The sequence below is a fragment of the Eriocheir sinensis genome, chromosome 33, assembly GCF_024679095.1.
Source record: "Eriocheir sinensis breed Jianghai 21 chromosome 33, ASM2467909v1, whole genome shotgun sequence".
In the NCBI taxonomy this organism is placed as follows: Eukaryota; Metazoa; Arthropoda; class Malacostraca; order Decapoda; family Varunidae; genus Eriocheir; species Eriocheir sinensis.
Genome location: NC_066541.1, coordinates 3,298,636 through 3,325,092, shown reverse-complemented (window position 1 = coordinate 3,325,092; position 26,457 = coordinate 3,298,636). Strand labels below are relative to the sequence as shown.

At 46.1% G+C, this 26,457-nt stretch overlaps 1 protein-coding gene and 1 long non-coding RNA gene across 17 annotated transcripts in view; one reads left to right on the top strand and one right to left on the bottom strand.

Moving 5' to 3' along the window:
- Positions 1–26,457, bottom strand: part of LOC127006556 (protein phosphatase 1 regulatory subunit 12B-like) — a 162,392-nt gene that overhangs the window by 7,233 nt on the left and 128,702 nt on the right. For 14 of the 16 annotated variants that reach the window (XM_050876533.1, XM_050876538.1, XM_050876539.1 and 11 more), the window contains 3 exons: positions 3,195–3,320; positions 2,832–2,939; positions 1,953–2,042 (listed from right to left, as the gene is read on the bottom strand). In XM_050876533.1, the coding sequence (XP_050732490.1) occupies positions 1,953–2,042; positions 2,832–2,939; positions 3,195–3,320 (324 nt within the window). Of the gene's footprint in view, positions 1–1,952; positions 2,043–2,831; positions 2,940–3,194; positions 3,321–15,458; positions 15,564–26,457 lie in introns of those variants that run through there. The other 2 variants (XM_050876545.1, XM_050876546.1) reach the window with 1 other exon arrangement.
- On the top strand, positions 15,545–19,200 carry LOC127006560 (uncharacterized). Its single transcript, XR_007759636.1, has 2 exons — positions 15,545–19,024; positions 19,088–19,200. It is a non-coding gene; the product is annotated as an uncharacterized LOC127006560 (long non-coding RNA).

Sequence of the window (26,457 nt, the reverse complement as noted above, 5' to 3'; positions counted from 1 at the left end):
AAGTGGGAGGATGTGGGTAAAGAAGGGTATGAAATAGCACTATCCTCCCAACTCTGTCATATGCATCAGAAATAGGGACTGGGAATGTAGTGCAGCAACCATAAATATCCAAGGTGGAAATAAGCTTCTATATAAGAGGTGCATGTGGTGTATCAAGATGGGATGGAGAAAGTAATGAAGATCTCTACGAGCTTTGGCATGGGTATAAAAATGTGTGGGTTGTGGTTGTGTAGAGGTTGAATGGGTGAAATATGGTCCCACTGAGATGGTTTGATCATGTGATAAGAATGAATGAGAATGGCTTTGTGAGGCATGTATGAGAGCAGGACTGGGGCAGAAAGTTATCAGGATCGAGGAGTCCACGGGTGAAATAAGTCAATAGAGTGGACTAGTATTGGAGAGTAAGTTGGCACGCAAGGGATTGAATGTGCTGAGGAGTGACCAAATGATAAATTAGAGATGTTTCTGCCATGGCCACCCCCTAAGGATAAGTTTCCATGAGAGGAGAGGGTGTTGGAGATAGATAATTAGAACTGGTAATGAATGTGAAAAAGCTAAAATGTCTCAAATTGCTGACCAGTACAAATACCAACACAGAGCACAAATCAGCATTATCACATGAATAATAAAGATGAAAATACTGCCTCAACCCATTTACTTCCACAGTGATTCAGACACCAACACTGTCTTAACACCAAGGAGTAGCCATTGCTGGGATCATTTGCTGATTATTTCCCTGCTATTCACAATCCATTCATATGTATTTCTGGATAATATTCACAAAATGGGCCGTGTAAAGGTTTCATCTGTATACACGCACACAAAATAAGTTGGTGTGCTATCTTAAAACATATTATAAGACTGGTCTGCTCCTCACTTGTGACCAAGTCCAACTAATGATTTTACATAGTTGGAAGTTAATTGATTCCACTCGAGAAAAAAAAGTCATACGAATGTTATTTGCCACAGTGAGGGGGTGCATGTACCAGGGAAGAGACCAAAACTTCTGTGAGTAATAAATAGATAACATTTTTATAGAAATCAGTGTGTGTGTGTGTGTGTGTGTGTGTGTGTGGTTTTTTTTCACTGCGGCCTGATCATGAGTTGGACTCACAATCACCAGCAAGTACCCTACCGACAAGAGGAAGCTCATTATTGTTGATCTCTGGGTACTGCCAGGATCTCACACACCACACCCCTCATCCCCCTTGCTCAAGTGGGGTCAGTAACCACTCCTAGTCAGCAGAAAAATCCTGGCCTGAGCAGGGCTCGAACCTCTGCCTGCCATGCTGCGAAGATTGGCAGACCAGAGCTTTAACCGAATGAGCTATTGGAGTGTGTGTGTGTGTGTGTGTGTGTGTGTGTGTGTGTGTGTGTGTGTGTGTGTGTGTGTGTGTGTGTGTAATTCACCACGGCCCGATCACGAGTCGGAATCGCTTTCGCCAGCAGGTACCCTCACAACGTGAGCAAGTGCTCATCATTGTCGATCTCTGGATACTGCCAGGACCTCACACACCACACACCCCATCCCCCTTGCTCAAGGGGGGACAGTAACTACTCCTAGTCAACGGAAAAAATCCGGCCTGAGTGGGGCTCGAACAGCCGCCTGTTTGGCCATGAAGCCTTGCAGCGTGGCGCTCTAACCGATTGAGCTACCGGAGTGGTGTGTGTGTGTGTGTGTGTGTGTGTGTGTGTGTGTGTGTGTGTGTGTGTGCGTGCACATGTATGTGTGCGCATGTATGTGTGTGCATGTATGTATGTGTACGTATGTGTGTGCATATATGTGTGTGCATGTATGCGTCTATGTCTGTGCCAGTGCCTGTGTGTGTGCATCTGTTTGCACCTTTGAGTTATCCGCTAATGCAGGCCATTGTGTGTGTGTGTGTGTGTGTGTGCGTGTGTGTGTGTGTGTGTGTGTTTCAGGAGTAAGTATGAAGGATGAGGTTACCCACCTTGAGTTCCTCCTCCATCTCGGACAGCTTGCGTTCCAGGGACCTCTTCTCCCTCTTCTCTGACTCTGCTATCGCCAGGCGGGTGTTGAACTGTAAGATGAGGCCAGCCATCAGGACAACACAAAGAGTGGAAGGTTAAGCAGACACCAAGAAATAAAAACAATCCAATAACGTTTGCAATATATGGGTCGAGACAATTTTTTTTTTAAATAGTGAAAGCTAAGACCAAGACAAATACTGAGAGCAGGAGGAGACAAAGGTGGATAGTTAAACAGGGACACAGGTGTAAAGGAAAACTCATAAATGACAAAATAAATGGGTAGACAGAGACAAACCTATTAATGGAAAGGCATATAAAAAAACAGGTGGAGATACTTGAGATGTTAATAAAAAATAAAAAAGTGACAAAGCAGGAGAAAACATGAAAAATGTAAAGTTAGGCAAGAACAAACATGTGCTAGACACTATGGTGAGCTCTTATAGAACACAAAACAAAGGTTGCAGGAGACAAAATGAGATACAATCTAGTAACAAAGCAAGAGACAAACAAACAATAAAGTTATATAAGGGGAGACAAGCTAGACGTTGTGGTAACCTTTTGCAAAATAGAAAATAAGGACTGAGGGAGGCAATGTACGAGCTGTGTTCTTTGTGTTGGGGGATCATAAAGACCAAGGTTAGGTAAGAAGACACAGAGATAGTCACAGTGGTATTATCCTGTAAGAGAGAAAATGAGAGCCACAGGCAGCACAAAACACAACTTCTTTGTGCTGAGACAATCATAAATATCATGTTAGGTAGGACAGACAAAAGAACTAGACACTGGTAACCTCTTGTAGGATAGAAAATGAGGGCTGAAGTTGACCTCACAAGACTCACCTTCTTTGTGTTGAGATCAATGCTTTCCCTGGATTGCCTCAGCTCGTTTTCTGTTAATCTGAGCCTTTCATTTACCCTGTGTGTCTCTGCCAGCTGCTCCTCATACAGCTGTGGACAAAAGCAATGTCACAACCTTCAGTAGTCAGGACAACCACCATTACGCAGGTAAGAATTAAACAGTTTGCTAATGATGTAAGAAATATGAAAACTCAACTTTGTTACTTGTATTTCAAGACTGTTTAACTTATAAGTACTACAGATCCTCTGGAGGGAGAGATGTAACACTCCTACATGAAGTGTTCACTTATCTGAATGAACAATGCATGACCCTGAAACCAAAGGCATTTTCTAGTGTGGTCTCACCTTCTTGTAGTCAATGTCGCCATTCTCTGGACCCACCGAGGAAGACCTTGATGCTGCCCGGCTGCTGAGTGCCGAGCCTAGGGAGGTGGTGGAGCCACGAGCCGCATCCCCCTTCTCGCTGACAGACTGTGGGTGCAGAGGAAGGTGCCTCTTAGAGATGCATTGCTATCACAGAGTTCATTAAGGTCTCTCATCAATCCATCATACAGTACAAAACACAGTGGCATCATTACTTCTGTTTATAGTAAAGGAAGCAGCTTAAAGGCACAAAAATGTAAAAAAAAAATTTCAAGTACTGTGCTGGTTGTAGATGTGACACCAAAAATTTAATGACACATTTTAAGATGAGGCCTTGGATGCTGAAGTGCTATCCTAGTATCTTAATTATAAGCACATTTGATACAGCATCCTTCAAGTGAGCAGCACATTTTCCTGCAAGTAGAAGATGCCTAACTTCATGATGCTTTACCCTGCGCTAACTGTTGTGCTCTCTGAGGTTTAGTTGTCTAAGACACACACTGAAAAAACTAAAGGACAACGTACCTTCTCTTCCTGATTCACTCACTGCTGACACCCAATAGTGAATATCCCACGTGTTTGTGTGTCTTGTCAGTTTGTTTGCACTGTCCATTATTCTCTCTCTCTCTCTCTCTCTCTCTCTCTCTCTCTCTCTCTCTCTCTCTCTCTCTCTCTCTCAGTGGAGAGGGAGGGAACAACCTATCTCTCTTTCCCACTCTCTCCCTCTACCTATCTCTCTCTCCCCCTCGTTTCCTTTCCTTTATCGCCCTGTACACTGCACGGTGTGTGTGTGTGTGTGGTTCCCTCCCTCACCACTTAAAGTAAATTCTCACCACTTAAGACATTGTTTGTCACAAAAGGGCTGTGGGACGCTCTCTCTCTCTCTCTCTCTCTCTCTCTAATACAACTACATATACAATCAGTTAATTTCTTATAGCACACTTTACTTTTCACCCGTCTTCATCCCCTACTCAGTACAAACAACTATCCTATAATGAACACCACTTTCAGCCCACCCAGCCCTCTCTTCTTTTACTCTTATTTAAGTATGTAGAGCATGGATGGAAGTTACATGCCTTAATATATGGATGGAGGCAGATGGTGAATATGTTCTCCGGAGCTGCCAACTGTAAACAAACTGGCCTCTTGTAGTCTCCTTATATCTATCCCTGTGCTGGATGTTGTTAGTAAAGTATAGGTTACATGGTCATGACGCCGCTAATGTACTAAAAATAGACTGGTCTCTTGGAGTTTCCTTATATTCCTGTGATATTGTGTCAGTGAAGCAGCATTGGATTTCTTGGGTTATACGGTCATGACCCAGCAAATGCAATGAAGTAGTGGCAAAGAGTAGTGGTTGAAGTAGCGTTCGTTTCCTTCACAGCACGATATATGGATACCCCCCACTCCTTTATGTGGCTGATGGTCGAATGTTGATGAAACGAAGATTAGTATTCGTTTCCTTCACAGCACGATAAATGATTACACTTTCCCCTTTATGTGGTTAATGTACGGATGTTGATAAAACGAAGATTAGTGTTCGTTTCCTTCACAGCACGATAAATGACTTCACCCCCCCCCCCCGTCCCTCCATGTGGTTTTGTTTCCTCCTTTCACCGGTAAGTCTTCACCCCATTCATGGCAAACACTCATCCATGTAACTTCCTTAAACAGTCGCGAAGCCGTAGAACACAAGGGCGTGATCTGAATGCGGTTAGCACGAGTCACGTCTGGCAATGACTCACGTGCCCTTGATACAGATATTTTCGCGACCGTATCAAATATTACCGTGACCATAACATGTGATTACGTTAACTTAAGAGAACAATGGCACGTGACCTTCGGAAATTGGAGTAGGAATCTGTTTAAGTAAGTAAACATACACTGCCTTTCTTCTGCTGCTTCCTCCTCCTAATGACCTATAACATTTCAACGACACTTCTACAACTATACATATCTGATTATATTTCTATTTTTTTAGGTATTTTTTATTAGCTTTATTGAAGTCCCAGCAGCTAGATCATCCATTTCCTCCCTGTTTTTTCAACCACTTCCTTCATACCACATCTAGTGTCACTTCAGATGACTTGTACTATCTCCAAACACAACATTAGCAAATAACGGCACACGTGTTCCCAGAAAACAAAACATACTCGTGCCATAACCGAAGATTCAAGAGTCGGGGAGGACAAAGAGATGCAAGTCTTCTTCGTCTATCCGAGGCATCTAAACCATAATCATGCTGGTCACGTATAGTATATATATATATATATATATATATATATATATATATATATATATATATATATATATATATATATATATATATATATATATATATATAGTATAGGAATAATAATAAGTGAATGTAATAATATAATAGTAGTAGTAGTAGTAGTAGTAGTAGTAGTAGTAGTAGTAGTAGTAGTAGTAGTAGTAGTAGTAGTAATACGGATGGATGAGCAAATGCCGAACTTTCCCGAACAGTCACGTTTGGTGTATAAAGAGGTGCAACAACATCCCTCTGACACCTTCATCACCACGACCCGTTACGTACACCATTAAAAACACTCCTACCACCGCTACACCACCCCTGAACACCTACACCTATAACACCACCACGACCCGTTACGTGCACCATTAAAAACACTCCTACCACCGCTACACCACCCCTGAACACCTACACCAATAACACCACCACGACCCGTTACGTACACCATCACTAACACCCCTAACACCGCTGCACCACTCCTGAACACTACCTATAATACCACCAATACCACGAACCGTTACGTAGGCTACACCAGTACTAACACCACCATTAATAACACTTCTAACAACGCCACATTACCCCTGTACACCACCACCACCACCACCGTTACACTCACTAACACTTCTAACACCGCTATATAATCACCACCTTAACACCACTACCGACACCATGACCCGTTACATTTAAAATACCACGAACATTATAACCCTCACGCATCCACTCCCAACACCACTGTACCACTCTCGAACACTTGTACGTTCCTATAACACCAGCAACACCAACACCGTATCACCATTTCGCTATGACAAACTCCTAAAACCCTTTGAACACGCTTGCCACCACCATCACCATCACCAATACCTTTCCAACACATAGGATCTTTAAGCACACTATCATCACCACATCATTACTTTTATTACCAATGCACTATCATTCATATCATCACCATAATTACGAACACTCTCCCCCCCCACACAAAAAAACGCAACATAAATATCACCAACACCGTATCACTATCACGACACAAAACCACATCACTATCAACTGTCAGTACCACCAACGCAGTATCACAATCACCAATGCACTTCATGACGCAAAAACATGTCACTATCAACTATTACCACCACCAACACAGGATCACTATCACCAATGCACTACCACAATGAAAACGCCAACAAGGCAATCTCACTGTCCCCAATGCACTATCATGATGCAAAACTACCTATCATCACCATCACCAATACATCATCATGGAACCTCGCCACTATCACCACCCTCACCCTTTCGTCAGATCCCCATCACCTCTTTACCTTCTTGTAGTCCCTTCGCGTCATGGCGGCGACTCACGTACAGCCTGAGGGCCTCCCCGCAGAGCCCTCCGCCTGTGAGTGGTGCCACGGTGCCACCCACGCCCTGGACCCGGTGCCGCACGGGGAGGGAGAGAGGGACACTGCACCTGCACTCACTCACAGGTGGCACTACGCTTGACCCTTAACGAGCCTTTTCAGGTGAGCTCCAGGTGTGTTATGAAGGTCTCTACGCACTATTTGGGCTGTGTAGAGCGTGGTGTGTGCGTGGGCTGCGTGGCGAGGCGTAGGTGAGGGCGGGAAGGGCAGGTGTGTGTGACAGGTGTGCGCGCGGGATGTAGCAACCAGCAGGCGGGGAGCACAGCACAGCACCAGCCAGCGCAACGCTCAGGCCTTGGCGCCACACAGCTTTCTCCGCCACCAACGCCGCCACACCACGATACACGCCGCCCCCACTCCACCAGCAGGGAGAGACACGCCTCCCTGCACCGCTACGCCCTCCCGCGACACAGCCACGCCACAGCAGGGAACGGGCAAGTGTGTGGCCTGTCCAGCGGCGTCAGGGTGCTGTGGTCAGGCTGTGGTTGTGTCAGGGGACCGCCGCAGGGCCTTGGAGTCTAAGGGCTAGGCTCGGCAAGGCAGAGCTCACTACCTCGCCTGGCTGACTGACTGGCTGCCGTGGGTTCACTTGTGTTGTGGCTGTTCTGTGTCCGATCCTCCTCCTCCTCCTCCTGCTCTTCCTCCTCCCCCTCCTCCTGAAGTCCCGCTAGTTCCTTAGGCTCCCTCCCTCCCCCTCCCCCACACCACCACCACTGTGACCCCATGTTACTACTTCCTTCAAGCCTAAAGCAAATCCTCGTAAACTCTCCCCCCCCCCCCCTCATCTCTCTCTCTCTCTCTCTCTCTCTCTCTCTCTCTCTCTCTCTCTCTCTCTCTCTCTCTCTCTCTCTGGCCTTCTGTCTGTCTGTATGTATGCATCTCGAAAATAAAGTTAGTCATTATAAATAGTGATAACTCTCTCTCTCTCTGGCCTTCTGTCTATCTGTATGTATGCATCTCGAAAATAAAGTTAGTCATTATAAATAGTGATAACTCTCTCTCTCTCTCTCTCTCTCTCTCTGTGTGTGTGTGTGTGTGTGTGTGTGTGTGTGTAATTCACCACGGCCTGATCACGAGTTGGACTCGCTTTCGCCAGCAGGTACCCTCACGACGTGAGCAAGTGCTCATTATCGTCGATCTCTGTGCCAGGATCTCACACACTCCATCCCCTTGCTCAAGGGAAGACAGTAACCACTCCTAGTCAACGGAAAGAATCAGGGCGGAGCGGTGCTCGAACCGCCGCCTGTTTGGCCGTGAAGCCTTGCAGGACGGAGCTCTAACCGACTGAGCTACCGGAGCGGTGTGTGTGTGTGTGTGTGTGTGTGTGTGTGTGTGTGTGTGTGTGTGTGTGTGTGTGAGAGCCTACACCTACACAAACAAGGCGAGGCACATGATCCCAGTCTCTTCCGCCTCAAGTGTCTCGTCTCCTTATCAAGTGTAAATAGGATCAAAGTTTTACACCCCCACTCTAAACACTCCCCCGCCCTCGCCACCACCAACAAACACTATTGCTCGTGACCTCCCTCAACCATCCCCGCCCCATACTATAACACTACCCCTCCTTCACCCTTTCCCACCCCCAACTATAACACTGCTTCTACCAGTGACCTTCCCTCCCCCTCCCTCGCCCTTATCTAACACTACAACTCCCCCTCCCTCACCCTTTCCCACCTTCAATTATCACAACTACTACTTCCCCTCCCTCGCCCTTATCTAACACTACAACTCTCCCTCCCTCACCCTCGTCCGCTCTTGACTCATCCTGCACCTCCCTCACTCTGCTCCTCTTCACCCCCGAACTGCGTAACACCCTCCCCACCATCGCCCTTCCCCTAACTAACACTGCCCCCTGTTCCTCTTCCTTCCCCTCCTATTCACCCATATTCTTTCGCATTCTATCTTATCACCTACAGATAATGCCTCTCCATTTCACCCCACATAATTTGCCTCTTATCACCCCCCCCTCACCCCTTCCTCTGGCTGTAACTCTCCCATGCATGTCCTGGTCCCCTCCACAATCTCTTCCTCCTCCCCCAAACACCGGCTTCCCGTTCCCCCAAACACCCTTTTTCATTTATCCCTTCACCCCTATATCAGAATGGTGCCTCCCTATCCTCCCCACCACTGCCTCTCCTTTCCCCTCGCCTCCCAATTACTCCCTCTCTCCCTTCCCGTCTCCTCCCTCACCACTCCTAACAATGCTTCGCCTATTACCCACCTCCACCACAAGCACTGCCTCCTCCCCTCACCCCCAGACTACCCCTTCCCCATCACCACAATTTGCATACCCTCCCCATCCTCCCTTCACCCCTCCCCTACCACCAGACAGCCACCACCCCCTTCCCTAAAAGTCTCTCTTCTTCACCCCAACATGAACGCAACTCTCCCCCCGACCCCCCTCTCCACTTCTCACCCCTTGACCTCTCCCCCGCCTCATCCACCCACTACTCTCACTTACCCTACTCTCCCACCACCCGCATCCTCCTCCTCCTCCTCCTGACGCAACAGTATCTATCGACAGTGACCTGGATCGGGCTTCAAGGGGTGCAATATTTCACCACCTGACGCCACCTGTTGTTGAGTGTACAGGCAAAGGTGGGAATCGTCTTGGCCTGAGGTGGTATACAGGTGGACAGACAGGTGTGTGTGGGGGGGGCAGGATGATGCTTAGGCTAATTGCTCTATGCAGGTGTATGGGGCGTATCCTGCGTCGTATCAATCCGCTTAATATGCACGTCAGTGTTTATATTTTTTTTATGGTAAAGGAGAGACTAAGGGTCGTATTACTCAACAACATTTCGTCCCCAAAGTTCACCTATTTGACAAGGCTTTCCAAGGAGTTGTGGGCATTTCCAGAAGTAGTTTTATGACCCTGGTGGTAGTCTGACCCTTCTTCTGTACCGTAAACCTAAAGAACCACTCATTGGAACCCGATTGATTCCCTCTTTGACCTTTAGAAATAGTTGATGTGAGAAGCCAAAGTGTCTTATAATACCGACCCAAGAAACAACAGCAACAACAACATGATGCTCCGTGGAAGAAAATTAAATAAAAGATCAACTGAAGTTCTAAATATTTTTATACTGCCATCTTGAAACAGTATAAGGAGCAGGAAGGAGAAAATCGAGTATAAGAAAGGCGGTTAGAAAGTTTACGATTGATAAGGATGAAAGAGTAAAGAAGCTGATGAACTCTTGCATTATTAAGTTGATCAGCATAAAATTTAGCTCGTGTGTGGAAGTGTGTGTGATTTCGAGTGTGCCTGGATGTGTGTGTGTGGAAAGTTCCTGGGTGCTTGCGGGTGTGTTCTGAGTGCAGGAGAAGACAGCATGGACTAGATGGTTGTAGATGTGTAGAGAAAAAGGTGTGGGAGGATGAGAGGAAGGGGGTGGTGATGGGTAAGATCTGGTTAGTGGTTAGGTGGTGTATGGGAGAGGATTGTGAGGATGAAGGAAAAAAGTCAAGCCTGTCTAGATTCAATTGGATAAGTGATGGTGTGTGTGTGTGTGTGTGTGTGTGTGTGTGTGTGTGTGTGTGTGTGTGTGTGTGTGTGTGTGTGCGTGTGCGTGTGCGTGTGTGTGGGGGGGGGGGGGTAAAATATGGTTAGGGAGTCTGATGGGAAAGGACTGAGAAGATTCTAAAAGTCAAGCTTGTCTAGAGTCTATTGGCGTTTAAGTGATGGGGTGAGTGTGTGTGTGTGTGTGTGTGGGGGGGGGGGGTGATATGGTGTGAGAAGACAGTCTGATGGGAAAGGGTAGTGAAGATCAAGAAAAAAGTCAAGCCTGTCTAGATCTATTGGAAAAGTGATGGTGTGAGGGTGTAGGTGTGTGTGGGTGGGGGTGGGGGGTGGGGGTAGAGACAAGGTGGTGTGGCTGGCGTGCAGGTGTGTGAGGGGGGAAGGAAGAAGTGGTGTGGTGTGGGAAGCAACCTCACACGTCCACCTGTACCACCGGTCAGACTGGCGGCCAGGTATCCCAAAGTCCATCCACCTGCCTCCCTGTCTCACCTGTCATCAACACCACCAGGTACTCGTAAGTGTCCCTGTCATGCCTGTCAATATATATACAGTCACCTTCTCTCCATTTCCATCTCAATACAACGCCCTCTGCCCTCATCCTAATCCTACTTATACTGACTCCTCACTATCCCCACTAACGCTGACCCAAATCCACGATCACTCTGTCATGCCTGTCAATATATATACAGTCACCTTCTCTCCATTTCCATCTCAATACAACGCCCTCTGCCCTCATCCTAATCCTACTAATACTGTCTCTTCACTCTCCCCGCTAACGCTAACCCAAATCCTCGATCCCTCTGCCCTGCCTGTCAATATATATACTATCACCTTCTCTCCATTTCCGTCTCAACACAACGCCCTCTGCCCTCATCCTAATCCTACTAATACTGTCTCTTCACTATCCCTGCTGACACTAACCCATATCGTCACCCTCATAAAATAATTGCCTAAGTCACTTTTCATCGATTTCAAGGTTTTTGTCTACATCAATTTTTCATACTGTGACGCCCATTTTTGTATAGTTGCCTTCGTCATTCAAGGTTCGAGTGTTCTTTTCATTTCTGCCTAAATCTTAAGACAAATGAGACAATGACAATTCTTTTCTAATTTCCTGAAAAGTAGAAATTAAATGACTTAGGCGGTTTGTTTATGAAGGTGACGATATCCTCCCTCTGCCCTGCCTGTCAACATCAATGCTCCACTCCACGCCTCAATATCTACTAATTTATGTTCCTCCTCCGTGCTAACAACACCCTCCGTCCCTCACTGACTATATTACTACTTTCTGCCCTTCACTGTACCTGTTGATGCTATTCAGTATCCTCCCTCTGCCCTTCCCTGTCAACATTAATATACGCATCACCTCTATTTTCTCCTTTTCAATACTTACTCCTACTTCTTGTGTGTACTAATAACGTCCTCTGCCCATCACTGCCTGTACTGTTGTCTCTTCACTGTCCCTGCTAATTATGACCCATTTCCTCCCTCTGCCCCTTCCTGTCAACATTAATATACGCATCATCTCTTATTTTCTCCTTTTCAATACTTACTCCTACTCCTTGTGTGTACTAATAACGACCTCTGCCCATCACTGCCTGTACTTTTGTCTTTTCAATGTCCTTGCTAATTATGACCCATTTCCTCCCTCTGCCCTTCCCTGCCATCATAAAAAAACTAACATCTTCCCTCCATTCTCCCGTCTCAATACTAACCCATGCTTCTTTTCTGTGCTAACAACGCCCTCTGTCTCTCATTGCCGTTACTAATACTATCCATGTCTTCTCTGTCATTCTTCTGTCCACTATAACTATCACTTTTCCATTCCCTTGTCGGTATCGATATTATGTAGCTAATCTTCTTTCACTGTTACTTCAACCCTACAGCGCCATGCAGCATCTCGCGTTCTCTTCTAAATCACAAACCAAAATCTATATCCGTGGCTTTGTAAATGTATTAAAGTTGTTCTCATCCTCTTGTGATTCCAAACAACACTAACCATCCTTACAAAAGTTTCAAATGCCTTGTCAGCATATGCAAGCCACTCAGTTACTTATGTGCCTTAATAGTAGTAGTAGTAGTAGTAGTAGTAGTAGTAGTAGTAGTAACAATAACAACAACAACATCCGCACAGCCTACGTGAACACCTGGCTCTCAGGAAGGAAGCAACTGAGACGAGACAGATTACTTGGTCACTTTATCTCCATTAGTAACCTGAGAAAAAGTGATAGTGTGTGTGTGTGTGTGTGTGTGTGTGTGTGTGTGTGTGTGCGCACGCGTCTCTCTCTCTCTCTCTCTCTCTCTCTCTCTCTCTCTCGTAACCACCGTCTTATGTATCAATTTCCATCGTGTCTATTTTCATGGAATTTAGACAGCCTGGAAACCCGTCGTGGAGGCTGAGGTATACGATGGGGGAGGGGGAGGGGGGGAGGAGGAGAGGACTGGTCATTCCCAACACCCTATTTGGCACTCCTTATTCCCTTCCCCAGACGTGTGGTGATGCTCTTGCCGCTAGCGGCAGCAGACGACAACACCACCACCACCATTGCCAGCATCATCACCACCACCACCACCACCACCACTACCTCCAGCATCATCACCACCACCACCAGCATCTTCACCATCACCACCACTACCTCCAGCATCATCACCATCAACACCACCAACACCAGCATCTCCACCACCATCACCATCACCACCATCATCACCACCACCACCACCACCAATACCACCATCACCACCACTCACCACCATCACCTCCAGCATCATCCCCACCATCACCACAATCCCACCAACTATCACAACCACATCTTACGCAGTATCGAGAGAGAGAGAGAGAGAGAGAGAGAGAGAGAGAGAGAGAGAGAGAGAGAGAGAGAGAGAGAGAGAGAGAGAGAGAGAGAGAGAGAGAGAGAGAGAGAGAGAGAGAGAGAGAGAGAGAATATAAGAAGGAAATTCAGTCAGGGGCAAGAAAAAGGTAAGTCAAGGGCAGAAGAAGGGAGGAAAGAGGACGGAAGAGGAGGAGAAAGAAGAAGAAGAAGAAGAAGAAGAAGAAGAAGAAGAAGAGGAGGAGGAGGAGGAGGAGGAGGAAATAGGGCATAGACGAAGGAAATTTATCGATGGAGGGGAAGAGGGGATGAGGCAGGCAAGACAGGAAAGGAAGATGTATGAAGGAAGCTAGAAATAGGGAGAGACAGGGAGGGAGGGTTCTGGCAGATGGCCCTGGAGGAGGAGGAGGAGGAGGAGGAGGAGATGGAAGATAAGACTTGAATGAGAGGAGGCAGAATGAATGAGGAAGAGGAGAGGGAGAGTATGCTAGGGAGGGGAAAGTTAACGAGGAATGGATGAGGGAAGGAAAAAGAAGGGGAGGGGAAGGGAGAGGGAACCATTTCATAACAAAACATTCATCAGCCTCACTGGGTCAAAGGTCAAGGAAGGTCACTCGCTACCAGAACCAGTCCTCAGCACCCCCTCCCCCCCTCGTGACCTCCCCCTCCACCTTACCACATATCCCCCCTTCCCATCTTCCCTCTTTCTCTCCCTTCCTGACCTTTTCCTCCACCTCCTCCTCCCCCCAATCCTCACTTCTATACTTCCTTTCTCCCCCTTCTTCTTCCTCCCCTATTCTTCACTCTTACTCCCTTTCCTCCTCCCCATTTCCTTCTTTTCTCTTCCCTTCCTACCTCCTGTTTCTCCTTATCGCCCCTAAACTCCTCTTTTTGACCTCCTCCCCCTCCTTACCCCCTTCTTTCCTCCCCACTTCCTTACTTTCTTCCTCTTCCTGACCTTCTCCTTATCACTCCTAAAACACAAATCCCTGACCTCCTCCTCCTCCTCCTTACTCCCCCCCCCCCCTACTTCCTTACTTTCCTTCTGGCAATGCTCGTACATCCTCCATCCTTAGGTCTTCCTCTTCCTCACAATCTCTTTCATTACCCCTCTTCCCTCTCCTCCCTTTCTCCCTCTTCCGTCTCAACACCACCACCTCCACCACGGCAGTCCTCTCCCCCTCCCCATCATCGCCTTACACGCCAATATATTACCCCCCCCCCCCCACTATCAACGCATCCCGCATCCATTACTATCGCCCCCATCACTTTCCCTGACATGCCATTCTCACCCCCTACAGGAGGAAGAGGAAGAAGAAGGAAGAAGAAGACACACAGACAGACACAGACCAACCCTCACACCTTGCCAACCTTCTTTCAGTCACTCCATCTTACGGCGCATCTCTCAACGTTCCCCAGACACACACACACACACACACACACACACACACACACACACACACACACACACACACACACACACACACACACGAGACTAAATTAAATGCGTAACATAAAAAGAATAAAAAAAACAAGATATGAGAGAGAGAGAGAGAGAGAGAGAGAGAGAGAGAGAGAGAGAGAGAGAGAGAGAGAGAGAGAGAGAGAGAGAGAGAGAGAATGAAGAGCATGAGGAAGGTGAGGTACGGCAGGAAGAGGTAACAATAGAGCCTGTCATTCACTCACTGTACCCTCCCCCCTTACCCCCTCCCCCCATTACCTAATCCCCATACCCTTATTACCCCCTAGCCTCCCCCCCTTATCCCACCCACCTCCACCTCCACCCCCATCAATCTTCCTATCCCCACCATCTTTACGTCAATCCCCACCACCACCACCACCACCATTATCACCACGTCAATCACCACCACCATCACCACCGCCGCCGCCGCCATCACATCCACTCCACCGCGATCACTATCACCATAATTATTTCTATCACCAAAACACCACCACCATCAACACGCCAATCACCACTGATAGAAAGTGTTCACCACTAAAATCACCCCCCACCTCTACCCTCACCACTATTGATAGGGATACAAATCTTCATTACCGATCACCATTAACCACCACCATCACAACCAACATTACCATCATCAGCAACAACAATCATAATCACTAGAACAAGATTTGAATGGCACCTAACAAAAAAAAAGTGCATAGAAAAAGTTGTACTATGCGCTCTCTCTCTCTCTCTCTCTCTCTCTCTCTCTCTCTCTCTCTCTCTCCCCGTACTTACCTTGGATCCGCCACACACCTGTACTCACGTCTCACTTGGCCTGACCTTTCCCTAGAAACACAGGTAGCCACTTCGCCTTTACTTACCTGGAAAGAAACAAAAGGGAAATTAAAACAATGCAACTCCAAGATGGAAAAAAAAAAAAAAAACAATAGGAAAGGAAAGCCCTAAACATAAGGCAAAGTTAGTAGTTGTAGTAGTGGTGGGGGTGGTAGTAGTAATAGCAATAATAGCAGTAGCAGTAGTAGGTAGTAGTAGTAGTAGTAGTAGTAGTAGTAGTAGTAGATGATGTAAAAGGAGGAGGAAGTTGAGGAGGAAGAGAGCGGGAGATGGTAGATTGTGGTGGTTATGTAAGTGAAAAAAAATTGGAGTAGCAGTAGAAATAATAGTTATAACATAATAATAATAATAATAATAATAATAATAATAATAATAATAATAATAATGATAATAATAATAATAATAGCAGCAACAACAACAATAATGAGGATACACACTCTCTTGACATTTCAGCCCACACGCAAGAATGGCAAGAACGGCGCCTGGAAGAACATGTGAACACTGATCCGCGCCAAAGAAAACGAGCTGTACGTCTTGCGTCACCTCCCGTGGCTGACTCACGCGCTGACTGCTGCTGGGTAAACACACACGCGGGGCGGCGAGACAATAGTATTTCCTGGGCAGCGCTTTGTAATTACTGATGGTCTGTTATTGTTTACTGATGGAGGAAACGGCTGCACACACACACACACACACACACACACACACACACACACACAAGGTCAACACGCATATTCATTTAATCCGATAAAAAAACTTTCTTCTGTCTCGCATTTTAAATTATTTCACCTTCCTCCTCCTCCCCCTCGGCACATGACAAACGAGGAAACAACTGATGCCACCTAACTTAAGTCAAGGCCAAGTGTGTGTGTGTGTGTGTGTGTGTGTGTGTGCATCAGAGCGCCAAGAACACGCTTTCAAGACACTGATGACTAGCAACAGGTGCATCCTAAATATTATCCTCATTTCTATAATCATTGCCTAAAATAAACAATAAAAACTGCTGCTGCCATATCCTGAGTACTTTTGTCAGTCGCCGGAAAGGACTACTACTTGTAACTCTTGTACCGTGAATGTTACGTGTCATTTGTTACGTCTTTTTTATTCCAAAGATTCGTTCCTCCTGTCCACCCAGATGATTGGACAGACTTCCCCATCGTTTTAAGTTCTACAATGAATGGTTTATGTTTGCGCTCCTGTATTATGAAGGGCTACTACTTGTAACTCTTGTACCATGGATGTTACGTGTCAGTTGCTAGGTTTTTTTTCAAAGATTCGCTCCTCCTCTCCACCCAGATGATTGGACATACTTCCCCATCGTTTTAAGTTCTGCAATGAATGGTTTATGGTCGCACTCCTGTGTTATGAGCCCGTATTACCAGACGCTTTCGGCTCACAAGAAATGTTTCGAAGGGTTACAAGAGAGATTAGTTGGGTTTTCGTGAGTGCTTTTCACGTTCACTGTCCAGAAGCCTTGTCGAACTATCACTAGGCTCATGAAACTACCCAAGGGAATACCCACAAGCTCTATAATAGTCTTGTTAATGTGTGTTCGTAAGCCGTAAAATGTTTGAAAATGTGTCCCATTGATTCGAGGAGTAGAGAATAATATAAACCTCCATAGACCTCAATAATTAGTTAAAGACAGGTCGATTTAGTTGTGAAAGCGCGATTGAAATAAACTGTGTATGGGTATATATCTTTTGCTTTTGTGAATGGCAAAGTCAGAAAAAAGTAAACCTCCGTAAACATAGTAAAGTCGACTGCAGGTTAACTTCCCCGAGAATACTTGACTGAAATAGATGGTGTAAATATCTTTTGCTTTTGAGGGTTAATTTTAGGGGTGACTAATGATATACGTTAATTTCAGCTTCCTCTTCTTAGTGCTTACAAGAACGCTGCCAAAGTATGCTGTTTTTGCGCACACGAATTCTGGCTAAAAGCAAAATTAGATGTATATATTCTCTCTCTCTCTCTCTCTCTCTCTCTCTCTCTCACACACACACACACACACACACACACACATTCATTCACACAACGACAGGAAATAAATAAATAGAAAGCAGAATCGACCTTAATACACATGTCGTTGTTGTTGTTGATATTGTTGTTACTGATGTAGGAACGTGACTGAGCGAATTTAGGTCGATTCTGTATTATTGTTTATATATTAATGTTGGTGTGTGTGTGTGTGTGTGTGTGTGTGTGTGTGTGTGTGTGTGTGTGTGTGTGTGTGTGTGTGTGTGTGTGTGTGTTGCGGGTTGAGGGGATGATGTAAACAAACTTATTTCCAATTTCCACCACCACCACCACCACGACCCCTACCACCACCTCCACCACCACCTGCTGCTACACGCCTCCACCTGACAGCTGGCCGCTCAACCCCCCACCCCCCCACCACAGCACCGTCACCTCCACTTTCCCGAACCACAACAACCATCATCATCATCATCACCACCACCTGCTTCACCACCAAAACTATCACATTTATAGCATCATCCTTTTTAATCCTTCTTCCTCATCTTTTCCGTCTCCGTCTTTTTCTCATCCTTTTATCTTCCAGTTTCATTATTCTTCGTTTCTTCTCTTCTACTTTCTATTGATTTTTTTTCTTTTTCTTCTTCTTCTGCTTCTTCTTCTACTTTTTCTTCTACTTCTGTTTCCTCTGCATCTTTTTCTTCTGTGTCTTCTTCTTTTTCTTCACCTTTTTTTTATTTTCCTTATTCTGTATTTTTCTTCTTCTCTTTCTTCTTTTCTTTTTTTCTTCTTTTTCTTTTTCTTCTTATTTTTCTTCTTCTATTTCCTTCTTCTTCTTCTTCTTCTTCTTCTTCTTCTTCTTCTTCTTCTTCTCCTCCTCCTCCTCCTCCTCCTCCTCCTCCCACACACGCCTCTTCACAAAACACTATTAAACGCCTTCACCAGTCGTAAAGGTAAGCTTACACCTGTTTAGTTTCTTTTTTATGCTGCGGAAGGGAGGAATGGTAGTGTATATACTCTCTCTCTCTCTCTCTCTCTCTCTCTCTCTCTCTCTCTCTCTCTCAGGGGTAAACACATAGGGGAATCACACAAACACAAGACGAGGGGAAAGACGGTAAATCAAGGAAGAGGAAGAGCAAAACAAGAGGAAGAGTGGTAAAACGAGAGAAGAAAAGGGGGAGAGGAAAACAAGAGAAAGAGGATACGGCGAAATGAGAGGAAGATGGGAAGGAGAGGAAAAATAAGATGGGAAATGGGGGAAGAGAACAAGGGGATAACAAGAGATGATTTTTTTTTTACAGAAGAGGAAACAGTGCAAGGACTTAAAAAAAAAGGAAAACAAAAAAAATAAATAAATAAAATAAAAAAGCCCGCTACTTACTGCTCCTAAATGAATGGAAACAAGATGAAAATGAAGGGAAGACGAAGAGGAGACAAAGAAGAGGATAAGGAGGAAATAATACTAAGATGAAAGGGGGGGAAAATGATAAACATGGGAAAATAAGAGGAAGTTGAAAATAAGAGTAAAAGGAAGAGGGAAAACCAGGGGAAGAGGACAAGGGGAAAATATGAGGAAGAAAATAAGGGTAAAAGGAAGAGGGAAAACCAGGGGAAGAGGACAAGGGGAAAATAAGAGGAAGAAAATAAGGGTAAAAGGAAGAGGACAAGGGGAAAATAAGAGGAAGATGAAAATAAGAGTAAAAGGAAGAGGGAAAACCAGGGGAAGAGGACAAGGGGAAAATAAGAGGAAGAAAAGGGTAAGGGAAGAGGACAAGGGGAAAATAAGAGGAAGATGAAAATAAGAGTAAAAGGAAGAGGGAAAACCAGGGGAAGAGGACAAGGGGAAAATAAGAGGAAGAAAATAAGGGTAAAAGGAAGAGGACAAGGGGAAAATAAGAGGAAGATGAAAATAAGGGTAAAAGGAAGAGGACAAGGGGAAAATAAGAGGAAGTTGAAAATAAGGGTAAAAGGAAGAGGACAAGGGGAAAATAAGAGGAAGAAAATAAGGGTAAAAGGAAGAGGACAAGGGGAAAATAAGAGGAAGATGAAAATAAGGGTAAAAGGAAGAGGACAAGGGGAAAATAAGAGGAAGATGAAAATAAGAGTAAAAGGAAGAGGGAAAACCAGGGGAAGAGGACAAGGGGAAAATAAGAGGAAGAAAATAAGGGTAAAAGGAAGAGGACAAGGGGAAAATAAGAGGAAGAAAATAAGGGTAAAAGGAAGAGGACAAGGGGAAAATAAGAGGAGGAAGATGAAAATAAGGGTAAAAGGAAGAGGACAAGGGGAAAATAAGAGGAGGAAGATGAAAATAAGGGTAAAAGGAAGAGGACAAGGGGAAAATAAGAGGAGGAAGATGAAAATAAGGGTAAAAGGAAGAGGACAAGGGGAAAATAAGAGGAGGAAGATGAAAATAAGGGTAAAAGGAAGAGGACAAGGGGAAAATAAGAGGAGGAAGATGAAAATAAGGGTAAAAGGAAGAGGGAAACCAGGGAGGAGGACAAGGGAAAATATGAGGAAGAAAATAAGGATAAAAGGAAGAGGACAAGGGGAAAATAAGAGGAGGAAGATGAAAATAAGGGTAAAAGGAAGAGGGAAAACCAGGGGAGGAGGACAAGGGGAAAATAAGAGGAAGAAAATAAGGATAAAAGGAAGAGGACAAGGGGAAAATAAGAGGAGGAAGATGAAAATAAGGGTAAAAGGAAGAGGGAAAACCAGGGGAGGAGGACAAGGGGAAAATAAGAGGAAGAAAATAAGGATAAAAGGAAGAGGACAAGGGGAAAATAAGAGGAGGAAGATGAAAATAAGGGTAAAAGGAAGAGGACAAGGGGAAAATAAGAGGAGGAAGATGAAAATAAGGGTAAAAGGAAGAGGGAAAACCAGGGGAGGAGGACAAGGGGGAAAATAAGTGGAGGAGGATGAAAATAAGGGTACGAATATAAGGTGAAAAAGACAAAAATGGAAGTGGAAAGAGAATGGAAATGAACGATGATGGTGAGGGGCGGCGGGTGACGGGTGACGGGTGTCCTGAGTGAGGAGAAGAGCTTAAAGGGGGAAGGGGAAAGTGAAGGGGAAGGGCAGGCACTAAACATACCCCAAGGTCACGGTGCCTCTGCCCTCTAACCTCCCCCTTCCCCTTCCCCACAGGCAGGAAAGGGGAACACGCAGCCCCGTCACCGTCCACCAGGAGCAATGTGAAGGGGAAGAGGAGGAGGAGGGGATGGGGAGGGTGTGGGGAGGAAGGCGAGGATCGGTGAGAGGGATGAAAAATGAGATAAATAAGGATGACCAGGAAAGGAGAAAGGCAAAAACTGGATGGAGAAAGAGAGATTAGAAATGAAAGAGAAAGAAGGATAGACAGACATGAAGGAAGGCAATGACAAGTTAAAGAAAGAGGAAAGATAAGTGGAAAATAAAGAGGAAAGATAAGTGGAAAAGAAAGAGGAAAGATAGGTGGAAAATAAAGAGGAAAGATAAGTGGAAAATAAAGAGGAAAGATAAGTGGAAAATAAAGAGGAAAGATAAGTGGAAAATAAAGAGGAAAGATAAGTGGAAAAGAAAGAGGAAAGATAAGTGGAAAAGAAAGAGGAAAGATAAGTGTTAAACTAAGAGGAAAGATAAGTGGAAAAGAAAGAGGAAAGATAAGTGGAAAAGAAAGAGGAAAGATAAGTGGAAAAGAAAGAGGAAAGATAAGTGGAAAAGAAAGAGGAAAGATAAGTGGAAAAGAAAGAGGAAAGATAAGTGGAAAATAAAGAGGAAAGATAAGTGGAAAATAAAGAGGAAAGATAAGTGGAAAAGAAAGAGGAAAGATAAGTGGAAAATAAAGAGGAAAGATAAGTGGAAAAGAAAGAGGAAAGATAAGTGGAAAAGAAAGAGGAAAGATAAGTGGAAAAGAAAGAGGAAAGATAAGTGGAAAAGAAAGAGGAAAGATAAGTGGAAAATAAAGAGGAAAGATAAGTGGAAAAGAAAGAGGAAAGATAAGTGGAAAAGAAAGAGGAAAGATAAGTGGAAAATAAAGAGGAAAGATAAGTGGAAAAGAAAGAGGAAAGATAAGTGGAAAATAAAGAGGAAAGATAAGTGGAAAAGAAAGAGGAAAGATAAGTGGAAAAGAAAGAGGAAAGATAAGTAAAAGAGAAAGATGGATGGATAGGAAAATAGGAAGGTTGGGACTGATGGAAGAAAGAGGGATGATAAATGAAAGAGAGAGAAGGATGGACAAGCAAGAAGAGACAATGATAAACAAAAGAAAGAAGGAAGATAAGTGAGAGGAAGATGGATGGCAGGAAAGTAGGAAGGTTAGGACTGATGGAATAAAGAGATGAAAAGTGAAAGAGAGAAGGATGGACAGGCAAGAAAGAAGGCAATGACAAGAAGAAAAGGGAAGATAAGTGAAAGAAAAAAATAAATCACTAGGAAAAGATAAGGGAATGACATGTAGAGGAAAGAGGGAAGGTACGTGAAAGAGAAAGATGGGGGGACAGGAAAGGAGGATGGCATGGACAAGCAAAAGAGGGAAGGTAAGTGAAAGATGGATGGCAGGAAGAGGAAAGTTAGAATTGGTGAAGAGAAATGAGAAAGAGAGGACTTCCAGGAGAAGAGGAAGGTGAAGGCAGGTGGGCGGAAGAGGGAAGGGATAAGGATAAACAGGAAAGGAGGAACGCGAGGATTGAAGGAAGAATCAGAAGGAATGGCAACGGTGCTGCACGTGGGTGGAAGTTGGCACACGAGGCCTGGTGGTGCCGGGGCGGCGCTGAGCCTATATACTGCTGCCCCTCGAACACACCGGTGCCTCAGGGAACATGGGGCACTTGACAGCCTATAGGGGCGGCCCTCGAGGGGGGGAGGGGAATAGTGTGGGTGTTAGGGGCGTGGGGCGACACTTACTCCTGAGCGCGAACCGTAGCCCGAGGAGAGGGAGCTGATGGAGCTGGACGAACCGATGGACTTGGACCGCGCGGCCCTCGCTAGCGCCTTGGCCGTGGCGTAGTGGTTCCCGTAGTCCCGTGTGTAGCTGCGCGCGGAGGCAACGGGCAGCACCACCGTGGTGGCTTTGCTGCCGGAGAAGCTGTGATGTCTATTGAGGGCAGAGTTCGTCAGGTCGTGGAGGGCGCTGCTAGTGCTGGCGTCGCTCGTGTCGTGGTGGCTGTGGTGCCTGCTGCTGCGGGGGGGCGAAGAGCCGCGGGAGAAGGAGCTGTGGCGCGACACGGAGCGTTCCCGCGTGTCGCGGGGCAGCGAGGCGGAGCGGGTCCGCGCGCCACTCTTGCCGTAGGAGCCATAGGTGCTGCCGTAGCCGCCGTAGCTGGCGTGCGATGGAGAGAGTGGCGGCGTGACGTAGGGGCTGGAGTAACCGCCGAGGCCCCGCGAGCTATAGCTGCTGGTCATGGGCGACGACACGAGGGAGGAGCCGTAGCTGCCCGTGCCGTAGTGCCGCCGGAACGACATGATGCACGCGCTAGGCCAACCACGGAGAAATCCTGCTGCACACAAGCACGCACGCACACGAGGATCAGGCAGCGACAGGCAACAACAGAACCGACAGTTGCTACGATCTTAGTCAGGAGACGAACTGAGGGCGGCAAGGGCGGCGGGAGGAGGCACACTGGCGGCGGGGAGAGCTTGGCCCACACTATCACCCTGGGCAGCGAGGGGAGCGACGCCATGCCAAGACGGGGGGCGGGGGGCGGGGGTGGCCGAAAGGGGGCAGTGAGGGGTCACGTGGGAAACCTGATGGGAGGGGAGGGGCGGGGGGCTAAGGGGAAATAGAGGAAGACCCGAGCAGGCAAATCAAAGCGTTGGGAGTATATTGAAGGAACTAATGGGAGAGGAAGGCGCGAGGGGAGATGCTATGAGAGGAGCGGTAGTCACGGGGGGTGGGGTGGGGGTGGGGGGTCGTTGCCGGGGTGAGGGGAAGCAACAAAAAACATGTGGCGCGGCGTATACACCTGAGCAGCCACACCCAAGCCTCCCCTCACCTGAGATAATATTTGACCAATGAGGAACCGATCTGTCTCGCCCCTGCCAAATGCTTCTTTCACTGCTGCGACACTCCCCTCACTCTCTCCCCTCACCTTACTAACGCACCTTTACCTGTATATCCCTCCACGTGCCCTGCTTAATGCTGTGACACGCTCCCCTCACCTTACTAACGCACCTTGTCTTATAAATCCCTCCACGTGCCTCGCTTAACCCGGTAGCAGCGACGGGCCAAATTTGTGGCTTTACCGTGTAGCTAACATCGACGGGCTACATTTTTTACCATGATAAAAGAAAAAAGAAAAAAAAATAGATGATGCATAAATTGATCACAAGTGCGTTGATATATATTATGAAGTGATTTGCGAGAGCGATGCTTTTTTTCTCATTAATTCGCTTAGAGGGGCCTTTAAGAAACATGATCCCCGCAGCAACCAGGTTAATGCTGTGACACGCTCCCCTCACCTCTCCCCTCACCTGCCCGTATCTCCCCTCTCCCATGCTCTCGACACGGTGACACTTTCCCCTCTCTCTCTCTTCCCTCACTTCACCTTCCGTCCCCTCGTCTTTCCATGTCTCATAATTTATCTTCTCTCGCTTTTCTAACTTCCTCTCTTCCTCCTTCCCAAAATAATCGTGTAGGCCTCTTCCATTCCTCCTGTTTTCCCTATCACCTCCACTCCTGTCTCCTTTCTCCTTCCTTCTTCCCAAAATAATCGTATAGGCCTCTTCCATTCCTCCTGTTTTCCCTATCACCTCCACTCCTGTTTCCTTTCTCTTTCCTTCTTCCCAAAATAATCGTGTAGGCCTCTTCCATTCCTCCTGTTTTCCCTATCACCTCCACTCCTGTCTCCTTTCTCCTTCCTTCTTCCCAAAATAATCGTATAGGCCTCTTCCATTCCTCCTGTTTTCCCTATCACCTCCACTCCTGTTTCCTTCCTCCTTCCTTCTTCCCAAAATAATCGTATAGGCCTCTTCCATTCCTCCTGTTTTCCCTATCACCTCCACTCCTGTCTCCTTCCTCCTTCCTTCTTCCCAAAATAATCGTATAGGCCTCTTCCATTCCTCCTCTTTTCCTATCACCTCCACTCCTGTTTCCTTCCTCCTTCCTTCTTCCCAAAATAATCGTATAGGCCTCTTCCATTCCTGTTTTCCCTATCACCTCCACTCCTGTCTCCTTTCTCCTTCCTTCTTCCCAAAATAATCGTATAGGCCTCTTCCATTCCTGTTTTCCCTATCACCTCCACTCCTGTCTCCTTTCTCCTTCCTTCTTCCCAAAATAATCGTATAGGCCTCTTCCATTCCTGTTTTCCCTATCACCTCCACTCCTCTATCATGCCGCTTCCTCGCTCCTTGCTTCCTCCTCCCTTTCTTCTTTTAGGCCTACACCTCCATTCCTACTTTCATCCCTCTCACCTCAACTCTCCTTACATGTCGCTTCCTCGTCCCTCACATTGACTTTCCTCTCACCCTTTTCCTCACAAGTTTACCTCCAATCCTTCTCTGTTTCCAAAACCTCATATTTCAACCCAGTCCATACATACCTCCTTCCTTTAAACCTTTCTTTCTCAACCTTCTCCTTTTCCTTCATCTCCTAGGCCTTTTCCCTTTTCTCTTGTTATTTTCTATACGTTTTTCCAGCCCCCCCCCCCCTCCCCCCCTCTCCCTCACAAAATACCCTTCTCTTTCTCCTATTCCTTCATCTTCGCACTTTTTCTGTAATATTCTCTCTCTCTCTCCCTCACAAACTGCCCTTCTCTATCTCCTATTTCTTTATCTTCGCATCTTTCCTGTAATATTTTTAACCTGCTTCGTTTCTCTCTCTCTCTCTCTCTCTCTCTCTCTCTTCTATTTTCCTATAACTACTAGGCCACTCATTTCTCTTGTTATCTTCTAAACTTAACTCCACCCTCGCTCTCTCCCTTTCAGACTATCCTTCTCTCCCTCCATTTTCTTTATTTCCTTTCTCTTGTTCCGCTAAACCTCTTTCCACTCTCTCCCTTCGTCCTAAGTTACCCTTCTGTACCTCCTTTTCCTTCTTCATTTCCTTCCCCTTGTTATCTTCTAAACTTACTTCCACTCCGTCTCTTCCTTTAAGATTATCCTTTTCTCCCTCCATTCCCTTTATTTCCTTTCTCTTGTTCCGCTAAACCTCTTTCCACTCTCTCCCTCCGTCCTAAATGACCCATCTCTACCTCCTTTTCCTTCCCCTGTTATCTTCTAAAACTTAATTCCATCCTCGCTCTCTTCCTTTCAGACTATCCTTCTCTCCCTCCGTTTTCTTTATTTTCTTTCTCTTGTTCCGCTAAACCTCCACTCTCTCTCCCTTCGTCCTAAGTTACCCTTCTCTACCTCCTTTTCCTTCCCCCCGTTATCTTCTAAACTTCCACCCTCGCTCTCTCCCATTCAGACTATCCTTCTCTCCCTCCATTCCCTTTATTTCCTTTCTCTTGTTCCGCTAAACCTCTTTCCACTCTCCCTCCATCCTAAATTACCCTTTTCTACCTCCATTTCCTTCCCCCTGTTATCTTCTAAGGCTAAATCTAAGCTTACCTCCACCTTCGCTCTCTCTTTAAGACCATCCTTCTCTCCCTCCACTCCCTTGATTTCCTTTCTCTTGTTCCGCTCTCTTTCCACTCTCTCTCCCTCCGTCCTAAATTACCCTTCTCTACCTCCATTTCCTTCTTCATTTCCTTCCCCCTGTTATCTTCTAAGCTTACCTCCACCCTCGCTCTCTCTCTTTCAGACCATCCTTCTCTCCCTCCATTCCCTTTATTTCCTTTCTCTTGTTCCGCTAAACCTATTTCCACTTTCCCTCCGTCATAAGTTACCCTTCTCTACCTCCATTTCCTCCCCCTGTTATCTTCTAAGCTTACCTCCACCCTCGCTCTCTCTCTTTCAGACCATCCTTCTCTCCCTCCATTCCCTTTATTTCCTTTCTCTTGTTCCGCTAAACCTATTTCCACTTTCCCT